The sequence below is a fragment of the Mizuhopecten yessoensis genome, unplaced genomic scaffold (assembly GCF_002113885.1).
Source record: "Mizuhopecten yessoensis strain PY_sf001 unplaced genomic scaffold, ASM211388v2 scaffold10697, whole genome shotgun sequence".
Classification (NCBI taxonomy): Eukaryota; Metazoa; Mollusca; class Bivalvia; order Pectinida; family Pectinidae; genus Mizuhopecten; species Mizuhopecten yessoensis.
This window is the reverse complement of record NW_018408676.1, coordinates 448,111-460,692: the sequence shown is the minus strand read 5'-3', so window position 1 is coordinate 460,692 and position 12,582 is coordinate 448,111. Positions and strand designations below refer to the sequence as shown.

Genomic DNA, 12,582 nt, shown 5'->3' with positions numbered 1-12,582 from the left:
GGGGGGGGGGGGGGGGGGGGGGGGCAAAATATGTTATGGTTTATAATGGTAAATGTACTTTGAATATTACATGTTGATAACTTGATTGGAATTATAAACCTAAGTTGACAGTTTGATACTTTAATTTTTTTTTGAGCCATCCCTTCCCCCAAGGGCTGTAGGGTGGGGCCCAATGGAGTCTGTGTGCTAAAATTTCTTCATTTTCCTTGTTTAGAATCAGAGGTGCTAGGTTCAAATACTTTTCAGTCTTAAATCTGCATGCTAGATATTGAATAAGGTGGTTTTATTGTTTTTTGTTACTTTGAATAATACTTCTGTTCATGTTAAAAACAAAAATCAACTCTCTGTATAAATATAACAGGTGACCGTTAAGGCCCTTGGGCCTCTTGTCTTTATTTTAAAATGATGGAAGAGTTCCTCTCGTTTTAATATTTTATAAAATAAACGTAGCCGATTACAGTATGGCAGCCTATGTCAAAACCACCACAAGTATGTTACACATGCAGCTTTTTAATTTCATTTACTTTCTCTATAATACCGACGGCTATATGGTTTCATTGTTTAGCTATTTTAAATCTGATTAAATGCTGTCATCTTGATTAAACTTTTTTTTCTTCTATCATCTACTATCCGCGATATTTGCAATGCTCGTACTGTCTGTTGTCCCACCGTTTTGGTTTTTGGTTTTTTTACGATGTCGTTTGAACCTCGGATTCGTCGAATACCATTTTATCCTTCGAACTATTGATCTGGACCCTACGAGTTCAAGTTAGCGGGGTTTAACTGTAGTTGAAAACTTCAATCAATTTCTTCTGAATAATGGAAAGGCCCAGAATCATGATATTAGGTTGGTAGTATATTAGAGTGATGATTTGACAAGACAGTTTGTACGTTTCACTTGTATTTATTTACAGGTCTGCAAATTGTACATATAGTTACAATTTCTTCTCAATAATATCCACAGTCAATCTGGTACTCCTACCTTGCATATAGCAATCTCTCTCTGCCTCTCTGATTTGGGTCCAGATAAACTTATAAGCTTACACGTTACCTAGGTGAAGACACCTACCCTGTACTACCCTACTATTGCTAACAGTTAGAAGGATGTGTTTCTAACTGGAGTTTAAATTCATATATATACAAAACCCTAACTGATACAAACAACTTATAAACTAGATATGAAAGAAGATATTCTCTAGCTTATAATGATATAATTTAACTTAAACCTATGACATAGATATAAATACAATAATGAATTATTATAGATTCAAGCCATTTTAAACTACTGACTAGTTTAAAATTATAAAAACAGTGTCTTAAACTACACATTATGTACATTCAAATGGTATCAACATTATTCTCTAAATGATAATTATCAATCAGAAATAATACATTTAAACTACAAAACAAAAACAAATATCTGCATAGGTGAAGTGTCAAGCCCAGCTAGTTCCCAGTGGAGTATCCCCACAGCTGACCATCAGCAAGAGGGAGCTGACACAGCATGATACTTCCTACACACCTAACACAAATTGCTTAGCACTTATAATTTACCTGGCTAGCAGATTTACATTACTACAGTAGCTTCAAAGGATAAAGCCAAACAAACTTTGCAATTAAAAATGACCTTGACCTATATTCAAAATCTGTACTGTATTCAAGGTCACAGGAGTCAAATATGTTAAAACTTATAAGGAAAGGCTGATTATCATATTTTCCCCATAGCATGCTGGGATGAAGGGCTGTACAATTTGTTTAAATGAATGACCTTCACCTTTACACAGGGTCATTTAGGTCAATGTGTCGTGCATCTGTAAACAGTTCACAGTTTTGACTTTTGACAAGGAAAGTTCCATGGTCAAATGCAAACCAAGTCATATGGATCTAACCCCAAGGGCCTGAGGGGTAGGGCCAAAAGTGTTCAAATTGGCTAAAATGTTTACAACCATCTTCTTCAGACCTAGATAAACTGGAATTAAATTTCCTTCATTGATGAAAGGGTCTTAAGGTGCCTTTTCAAAATTGTGAATTTTCTTAGCCCCAGGTCACTCCCCTTTTGGAGGAGGTGAAGTTTTCTATAGTTTATAGAGAAATAACACTTTTTGGTAAATTTTGCTTATTTAGAGTTGGAAACAATTCATTGGTAGTTTGAATCATCATGTGATTGCAGTTTGATATTATTAAGACCCAGGCTCACCCCAAGAGGCCCAAAACTTTAAATTGGCTAAAATGTCAACTGTCTTCTTCTTGAGACCAAATAGATAGAAAGATATGCTTTATCAAAATTGTGAATTTCATCACACCTGGGTCACCATTGGCTCTCTGTTTGAAGGGGGGTACATTTCACTATATTAAATTATATGGTTTTATTACTTCAGCCTTTTCTGAAAGTTGTCGGTTATAGTATGTATATGATTTATGATAATCCTTCCCTAGCAAATAAAAAGGGCCTGTTTGGAATATATGTCCTATTTGTTTTTGTCCCATCACAACAACAAATAACAATTGGATTATAACTCAGGTGACCACTAAAGACTATGGATCTCTTATCTTAATTAAGAAATTATCAGTGAGTTTGAAGTGTAGGAGTCTATCCCATTTATGATAGATGGGTCAGATATACTTCAACTGGATACAGTTGAATATTTGTTAATTATTATCAGCAACTCTATTCAAATGACTGATACAGAATCTTCATCACCATCTGCTTTCCACCTGGTCCTCTCTGGTCTTGTTGTCAGTGCTTCAATAAAGAGATTTGTTGAATAAATGAAGTTGGACAATTACATATAGGTAGTATTTCTCCTACCCTATTGAGACATAAGTCATTGTATGGCATAAAGAACAGTGTTCTTTCAAAATCGATGCCAATTGTAAGAGATGATCATAAGTGTTTGATAATTTTCTGTGACGCTGAACATGTTGTCTAGGAGTGAACTTATTGACTATTATATTGTTTTTCAGGCTGTCGGTGGATTGTTTGCTGCAGTGGCTAATTTACTGACATTAGTAGCAGGGTCAACACAGCTTCACAGTGCCTTCGCCTATTTTACAGCAGCAACTCTAGTTTCGGTTGTGACTTTAGTCTCCTATATTCTCCTGTATTACTTAGTAAGTCTATAAACATTCCATACAACTGTTACATAAAACATGTTCTTTAACACTAATATTGATCAAAACAAATATTCAGATTTTTCATATCACGTAGGGGCAGGGCCAAAAAGTGTCAGATTGGCTAAGATATCAAATGCTCTTCATGAAAGGACAGTACTTCAAGGGCTTTATCAAAATTTTGATTTTCCTCAGGGTAACCCCTTCATACCTGGGGATGGGTTAAAGATTCTATTACGTTAAATGACTATTATTTCAGGTATTTTTCCTAAAAATTGCCATACATTGCGATATTTGGCTTATGTTTATATTTTGTTTTTGTCAGTTCACAACAACAAATAACAATGGTATTTCATCTCAGATGACCATTTAGGCCCTTGGGTCTCTTGTAAGGTTGAAAATTAGACTAGACTTGATCTGATTAGGTTAAAATAAAGTATTTCTCAAAATTTGACCTACATAAAAAAAGTTGTCATTGACTTCAGAAATCAACCTAGATCTGTATTTCGACCAAATTTGGAATTTGACTTACATTGTTATCAAACCCGATACAAAGCCCCAAGGTGAGCTGTAACATGGCATCTGTTGTCAGTCTATCTGTACACAAATGTTTTTTTTTATAGGACATCATCTTCAGAAGAACTGCTGATCGGAATTTAACCAAATTTGACAGGCAGTATCTGTTGGTGGTGGGGATTCAGAATTGTACAAATTGTAGGTCCCACTTTTATAAGATGGTGGGCTTATCAAATTGCCCTTCATCCGCAGTCTGTCCATGCACTCTTTAACAATTCTTGTTACATTGTATCACTATTTCTAATAAGGCACTGAAGGAATCTTTCTCAAATTTCATGTGAATGTTTCATTTTGGGGACTGATCAGAAAAAAATTGGCCACTTACCAGCTATTTAGAGAGTTCAAGTTTATTATCGCTATTTCCCATATTTCATATGAAGGTTAACCTGGATCAATAGTTGTGCATGTTAAATATTTTGCTATTTCTCAAGAAGAAAACAAAGACCTCACTCTTGCAGTGTGTGCTAAACTCTGTCGGACAGTAGGACATGTCCGAACAAATAACACCACAGACCAGCAAAATGTTTCTGATACTGTAAATGTCTGGTAAATATTTCTGCTTTAATCTGGCAAAATTTCCTATATTGGTTCTGTCATTAACAACTTTTCATTTCAGAAGTGTAAAACTAAAAAACCACTTACCCGACGCCAAGGAAAACCAGTTTTAGAGCTTGGGCAAGTGCAAAAATGTAGCTCACTTGACAGAGGCAGGTGCAATAGACTGGTTTCTGAAACATGTTTTGCATGTGTTTACTCCGTTTCCTCTGACTGGAGGTGAATGAATGATAAGCTGAATTGACTGTAGTTTAGTGATACACTTAAACATTTATGAAGGAACAAACTTTCTTTTTTTTTTAAAGAAAAAAATGCTGGTAGAATACTGGCTTGCACAACACATGCAAAATGCAACAGCCTCGGGTGTGTAGTAAACAATTTGAAATTTGATAGTAGAACTCAAGAACTGTTCTAATGGAAATAATTGGAAATGGTAGTATTTTCACAAAGGCTGTTATTACTGGCGGGATATCTAAAAGGTAGGCACCAGTGTTAGAGGGAGGGGCAGGGATTGTGTATTAGATATTTTAATAGGTTTTTTTTACTATTATTCCCACTTTTCATGGATAAATGATATCTTTGATGTCTCTTCCATTTCCATTTTATTTCACAGATCTGAAGTATGGTAGTGTCACCTTAGGCACATTATGATAATGTAATAGCACAGATCATAAAAAACATCATCATATGATCATTATCAGGAAAAAAACTCATACTATGTCCCACACTTCAAGATGTAGTGGGTGTAAAATCCCTCTGGTCTGATCACCTATTTCCTTCCCAATACATTCATCCATTACATTTATTAGTTGAGTTCATGTCAAAATTTTAAGTCATTAGAAAATACCAATATATTGAAATAATTAACCTTGACAATAGATCTTTGTTGATTTTTTCAGGATTATTCAAAGTTTCATTTAGAAATGAATGGTAAGTTACAATTTCTAAATAATCTTATCATTTTTTAGAAATTTGGACCCATATGCCTGTCTGAATTATTTGATTTCTTTAAAAATATCTGGATTGTGATTCAATAAAAGTTATATAATAAAGTTGTTGTAGACTTTTTATGCTATCCTCATATCAGAAACGAGTTTTCTTTGGTGGTGTTGACTAAGTTCTCTTCTTTTATTGCCTAGCACACTCCAGATCATTGATTTGTTTTAAACATGTATTGTGATGAAATAATTGCTAATGACAATTTTAATATTTTTGATTCTATTTGACAGTTACAATACAGGAAGATGGGTTTGCAGAATCTTCCCATTCAGCTGGCAGTTTATCACAGAGATCTTCCTCTACGTTCCCTGTTCTGAAAAAGGTTGGTGACTTTTGTAATTCAGCTGTTAATTAAGGATGCGGTGCCCTATAGTAATCAGACTCCGTCCTTCTGTCTGTTCGGTTTTTCCAGACAATATCTTACAAAGAAATGGTAGGATTTTAATCAAACTTTGCTGATACTTACCAAATTAGTCTTTCTCTCTCAGATTCTATGATCAGCAAATTCTGTGCATATTTAATGGGGCTGCTATGTTCTGATTGACTGATAGTAGTTTGCGTGATATTTTAGGAAGGAATCATTGGATTTTGATTACTCTTGCCTGCTATACTATTTCTCCGAGATTCTAACTGGGATTTTTTTTGCAGATATATAAAAGATTTTTATTTATCACACAAAAAAAACTGACATCAGAAATGCAACACATTATATAATCAAAGGCCTTTCTTGTAACAATTCCACCCTTGGCTAGAACAGGTACCAGTCTTTTTTAGGTCACCTGAGCTTTAGCTAAAGTGACCTTTTGCTATCCATCTTCGTCCGTCGTCGTCCATCGTCTGTTAACATTTTACATTTTCAACTTAAGCTGAAATACTCGGAAAGGGATTTCATTAATATTTCATGGGAAGGTTACTGACATCTCCCTGACCGAGTATTGTTATTTTTCGGGTTGATCAGAAATCCAATATGGCTGCCTCAGACGCCATTTTGAAAAACTATTTCAAACTTAAAGTCAAGTCCTACTGGGCCGATTGAACTGAAACTTAGGAATGATCGACTCATGGTCCTGACAAAGTGTTTTTATTTTTCGGGCCGATCAGAAACCCAATGTGGCCGCCACGGCCGCCATTTTGAAAAACTATTTCAAACTTAAAGTCAAGTTCTACTAGCCCGATTGAACTGAAACTTTGTAGGAATGATCGACTCATGGTCCTGACAAAGTGTTTTTATTTTTCGGGCCGATCAGAAATCCAATGTGGCCGCCACGGCCGCCATTTTGAAAAACTATTTCAAACTTAAAGTCAAGTCCTACTGGGCCGATTGAACTGAAACTTAGGAATGATCGACTCATGGTCCTGACAAAGTGTTGTTATTTTTCGGGTCGATCAGAAATTCAATATGGCCGCCACAGCTGCCATTTTGAAAAAAGTATTTCAAACTAGTATGTTATACTTAACTATTTTGTACTCAAATTGGTACATATTTCAACAACAAAAATAAATACTGTAGGACTCAGGTGACCGTTTAGGCCCATGGGCCTCTTGTTTCTGTATTTCCATGACCTGTTAAAAAAATAACAGTTCATATCAAAAGTAAGAACTTTACCATAGTAACATGAAAAAGTTTATAACATGAAAGATAAAAAAATATGATAATTTGACAGTGGAAAAATATTTTACAATTACTTCTGACTACTATCGTAAGCAACAAATAACAGTTAGACCCTTAGCATTTATACCACGTTTGCAATCCGATTTGTTGCATGATTATGTATTGGACTACCTACGTACTATGTCTATCCAACATGCCAAAGCACTTCCCGAAACTCGTTATTTTTTCATCGCATCAGATTAAAATTGTTTATTACTACAAGTCTCTGGTGTGTTAAATCATATACGCCACTTTACTGCAAAAAATAACTTCGAACTTTTTATCAGCCATTAGCGACTGTCTGTTCGTGATTCAAGAATCGTTTTCTCTTAATATTCGTTAAGGCCCGACCTAAAAACAATCTTTCCTAATACACTGCGATGGTACTAGTAAAACTTTCTTTTTCTGTGCGTAAGGTACGTTCAATATTAAGTTTACGAGTGAAAACAACTTGATTGATTGATTGATAGGTTTTATGTCCGCTTCACTACCGAGTAGTTCAGTTATCCAGCAGACGACTGTCAAAACAACTCACCTTACGATATATAAATTACATTCGTTTCCACCGGATGTAAAGCGACACCTCGCGTTAGCTCACTTCCAAAGCACAACGTTGCAATAAGAGTTATTCCCCTTTGTACGACCCTAGCTAAAAATTGCCGATTTATGGCTTCGCGTGGGATAGAGGGAGAATATTTTCTAATGCGTGAGATTTATGGCTCACGTGGCGTGAGACATGATTATGCGTGAGTAAGGCTGTCTCAGCGTGACGAATGCATGAGATTTTGTCTCACACCGTGAGAGTTGGCAACCCTGATAGAGCCGAACAAAGTTTGAGAATGAAAATTAGTTAGACTTACTTTCAAGGTCACAGGGGTCAAATATGTCAAATGCTTCAAACGACTTCTTCTGAAGAACTGAACGGTATAGCATCTTTATATTTGATTGATGACCTCCTGGGATAGAGCTCGGCAAAGTTTGAGGATGGAAATGAACTTGACCTTCTTTCAAGGTCACAGGGGTCAAATGTCTCAAACACTTCAAACGACTTCTTCTAAAGAACTGAAAGGTATAGAATCTGTATATTTGGCTGGTGTCTTCCTGGGATAGAACCTGACAAAGTTTGAAAACGAAAATGACCTTGACCTACTTTCAAGGTCACAGGAGTTAGATATGTCTAATGCTTAAAACGACTTCTTCTGAAGAACTGAAAGTTATAGAACCTAAATAGTTGTCTTGAAGCTTTCTGGGAAAGAGTCCAACAAAGTTTGAGAATGAAAATGACCTTGACCTACTTTTAAGGTCACATGAGGCAGATATGTCAAACTCTTAAAACGACTTCTTCTGAAGAACTGGACGATATAGAACCTTAATATTTGGCTGGTTATATCCTGGGAATGAGCCCAACAAAGTTTGCGAATGAAAATGACCTTGACCTTCTTTCAAGGTCACAGGAGTCAGATATGTCTAACACTTAGAACAACTTCTTCTGAAGAACTGGGCGGTATAGAACCTTGATATTTGGCTGGTTATTTCCTGGGAAAGAGCCAAACAAAGTTTGCGAATGAAAATGACCTTGACTTACTTTCAAGGTCACAGTGTTCAAATATGTCCAACGGTTCAAACTACTTCTTCTGAAGAATTAAAATTCATAAAATTATAATATTTGGCTGGTGACTTCCTGGGATAGAGCTCACCAAAGTTTGCGAATGAAAATGACCTCAACCTACTTTAGAGGTCACAGAGGTCAACAACATTTTAAAGGATTTGTTCTCAAGAACTAAAAGGAATGGATTCATAAGATTTGGCTGGTAGCATTTTGGAATAGAGCTAACCAATTTGAGAAGGAAAATGACATTAACCTACTTACAAGGTCACAGGGAAAAATATGTCGAGCAACTTCTGAAGAAAAATCAAAAAGCAAAGAATCTTATTTTGCTGGTTGTTTCAACAGATGGAGCCAACAAAGTTTGCGAGGGAAATATTTTTAGTGCAATATAATATTTAATGAGAATATTTTGCTATGACTGCTTAAATATTCAGGTGAGCGATACAGGCCCTCTTGGGCCTCTTGTTTGCTTTAATTTATTAATTCTATGGTGATTGGAATAAATGGTTGCTGCAATCCAACCGGGCATTCTTTAAAGTGCATGTCAGTCATAAAGGCATAAGTGAGCTACTCAAGCCGTAGAACACTGTATGAGGTGGGCGGAAGTCATAGACTCCACAAAATCTTCATAAGAATAAAGACGGCTATTTTCTATATGAACCATATCGGATAAAAATTGAATTATCTTTGATAGAATTATCTTTGTGTATTGAACCATAATGGTAGTTTTAGCAGGTCAGGAGGTTTAATATTAAGTTTTATGATATATTCAGCAAATGTACTAAAAACTTCCATCCAAAATGGGTTTTTATATCTTTGTGATAGTCTAATGTAATAGTTGTCACCCAAAGTTGTCAACTTGTTGACATTTGTGTTATATACATCAAACAATAATGTTTTCCAGGTAGCGTCAGAATTGAGAATTCTCCGTATCCAGGTTAATTTTAATGCTTTATTAAAGGATACAATGTGCGTCATCCTACACCCACCATTCTTATAATCTTGTATAATCTGATTTCTAGCTATTCTATCTCTTGTATTCCAGATAAAATTGAAAAAGGCATTCTCTAATTCTTTAGTAAGTTTGTCTTCTGGTTTAGGTAAGCTCATAAATAAATGAGTCAATTTTGGAATTAATAGAGATTTGACTACTGTAATCTTACCGAGGACAGTCAGTCTTCTTTTATACCAATGTTTTAGTGTATTACTGATATCACTTAGTTTGGCTTTAAAATTTAATTTTGGTATATCTTCAAGTTTTAAGCTAAATAGGATGCCCAGTACCATGAACGGTTCATTGGTCCACTCAAGGTTCCACTCATTACATAGTCTATTTGTGGCATTTTTACTTGAACCTATCCAGACTGCCTTAGTTTTTTCAAAATTTGGTGTCAAGCCGAAATACTTTGAAAACTGGTCAAGGAGATCAAGAGTTTTCTTCAGAGATTTTTCCGTACCATTCAAAAATATACCAGTATCATCAGCATACTGAAAGAGTTTATACTCTTTGTTAACAATTATAATACCTTTAATTACTTGATTAGACCTCATTAGGATACTCATTATTTCTACACATAGGAGAAAAATATATGGCAAGATGGGATCGCCCTGACGGCAGCCCCGTCCTATATTAAAAAATGTTGAATAAAAAACATTTTGGAGTACACATAATTTAGCATCGTTTTACAAAACGCTTATCCATTTAATAAATTCAGGACCAAACTTAAAAAACTCTAGAACATTATACATAAATTGCCAGGTCACCGAATTGAATGCCTTCTCGAAATCGATCAATAATAGAATTCCTGGTGTGTGATTTTTTCAGTATAATACAAGATGTGATAAAGTAGTCGGGTATTTTCCCCTATATATCTACCAGATAGAAACCCCTTCTGATTTTCATAAATCAGTTTATTCATAATTTTTTTCATTCTTTGTGCCAAGCATGTTGATTTTGTAAAAGACATTAAGGAGTGATATGGGTCTCCAATTCTTTATATAGGAGCTCTCTGGGCTTATCCCCTTTTGGCAACATGGAGATTATTCCTAATCTTTTGATAGTAGAGAGTTCTCCAGTTTCAAGACTGTAGTTTAGAGACCTTATCAACAGGACACTTATATCCAACCAGAAGAATTTAAAAAATTCGGCAGAAAATCCGTCAGAACCAGGATATTTGTTATTTTTTAGTGATTTTACTGCGGTTAGAGCCTCGGTAAAAGTAATTTTCCCTTCTTACATATCAGCTTGCTCCATATTTAACTAAGGAATATCTAGATTACCAAGAATTTCCTCTAATTTAACATTTATTAAAAGTTCATCCTTACTACTGTAAAGAGTTTGATAGAAATTTTTAATCTGTTCAAGAATATCTTCCTGGTCTTTAACAGTTTCACTTGACTCTAATCTAACATGGGTAACAGTTTCATTTACATAGTTTCTTTTTTCGAGACTGAGAAAGAACTTTGTGGGTTTTTCGCCTTCTTCAATCCAAGTTGCCGTAGATCGGACAAAAGCGCCTTTGAGTTTTTCTTTATGCATGTCTTCAAGTTCTTTCTTGGAATCGCTTAGAAGTTCTAATAATGTCAGAGAGTCTGGTGACTCAGCTGTAATATTCTCTAGTAGGATAATCTGTGACTGTAACCGTTTATCCGATGCGATATTTTCTCTTTTAATTTTTGCAGATTATGGAATTGTCATAGCTCGAATCTCCATTAGTATTTGTTCAAATAATAGATGATCATTTATAGTAAACTGGATATCCGTGTCATGTATTTCTTTTAAGTTTACAATATTGTAAACGGGTAGCATATATCTCTCTTTAATTTTAAGAATTGTTTGTTTCACTTTATTAATGCAGTTAGGGTTTTTTAGAAGCGAATTGTTAAATTTCCAGAAGCCTTTACCTTTCTTGAAATCAGTTAATTTTAATTCAATTTCTTCAGACGAGTGGTCCGTTTTATAACCAGGGAATACGCTAATTTTATCAACCAATGAGAGTAACTCTACGGAAATTAGAAAATAGTCCAATCTGGCTTTCTTTATAGGGTTTTTCCTAAACCAGGTATAACGACGTAAGTCTAGGTTATGTACTCTCCAAGGATCTTGGAGTTTATTTCTTTCTTTGAGCTCAAGGAGAATATTTCGAGATCTTGGATTATTTAAAGTGCTATAGTTATGACAATAAAGATTTAGGTTAAAATCTCCACAGACAATGCTAATATCACAAGCTGATTCTATTAGAATATTATTTAAAGTTTCGTAGAAATCAGGGGTGTCCCTATTTGAACCATATATATTAATAAGTAGGATTGTATATTTTTTTTCAATTTCTAGTTCTAATGATATTAAATTGCCTGCCTCATCAGCATTTTCATTTAATATTTTTACTTCGAAATTATTACTAAATAAAAATGCAACTCCTCTTGAATCGCTTGTACCATGGCTGGTATAAACATTGTACCCCCATTGGGCTCTAATATACGATGGCTCTTTTTGTGTGAAATGGGTATCTTGAAGGCAATATATTGAACATTTTTTGTCTCTCAGGTATTTAAAAACATCACTACGTTTGGCCTTGTCGCCCAACCCTCTACAGTTTAGGGTTAATTTTTAGCTCACCTGGCACGAAGTGCCAAGTGAGCTTATGCCGTGGTGCGGCGTCCGGCGTCCGTCCGTCCGTCGTCCATCCGGCGTCCGGCGTCAATATTTTACTTTAAACGACTTCTTCTTAATAACCGAAAGGTCTAGGGTGATGATATTTGGCCAGAAGCAAACTGGGATGAAGGGCTACCAAGTTTGTTCAAATAAATGACCTTCATCTATTTTCAAGGTCACGGGGTCAAATATGTTAAAAACTTTAAACAACTTCTTCTCAATAACCAAAATGCCCAGGGTGATGATATTTGGTCAGTAGCATGCAAGGGTGAAGGGCTACCAAGTTTGTTCAAATGAATGACCTTCAATTATATTCAAGGTCACAGGGGTCAATTGTCTTAAAAAACCTTTAAATAACTTCTTCTGAATAACCAAAATGCCCAGGGTGATGATATTTGGCCAGTAGCATGCTGAGATGAAGGGCTA

General features: G+C 35.3%; 1 protein-coding gene across 1 annotated transcript in view; it reads left to right on the top strand.

Annotated features, from left to right (window-relative positions):
- LOC110461875 (equilibrative nucleoside transporter 3-like) overlaps positions 1 to 12,582 on the top strand; it is a 123,472-nt gene that overhangs the window by 55,800 nt on the left and 55,090 nt on the right. Inside the window, exons 7-9 of the mRNA XM_021515594.1 lie at positions 2,965 to 3,111; positions 5,142 to 5,172; positions 5,472 to 5,563. Of these exons, the coding sequence (XP_021371269.1) occupies positions 2,965 to 3,111; positions 5,142 to 5,172; positions 5,472 to 5,563 (270 nt within the window). The remainder of the gene's footprint in view (positions 1 to 2,964; positions 3,112 to 5,141; positions 5,173 to 5,471; positions 5,564 to 12,582) is intronic.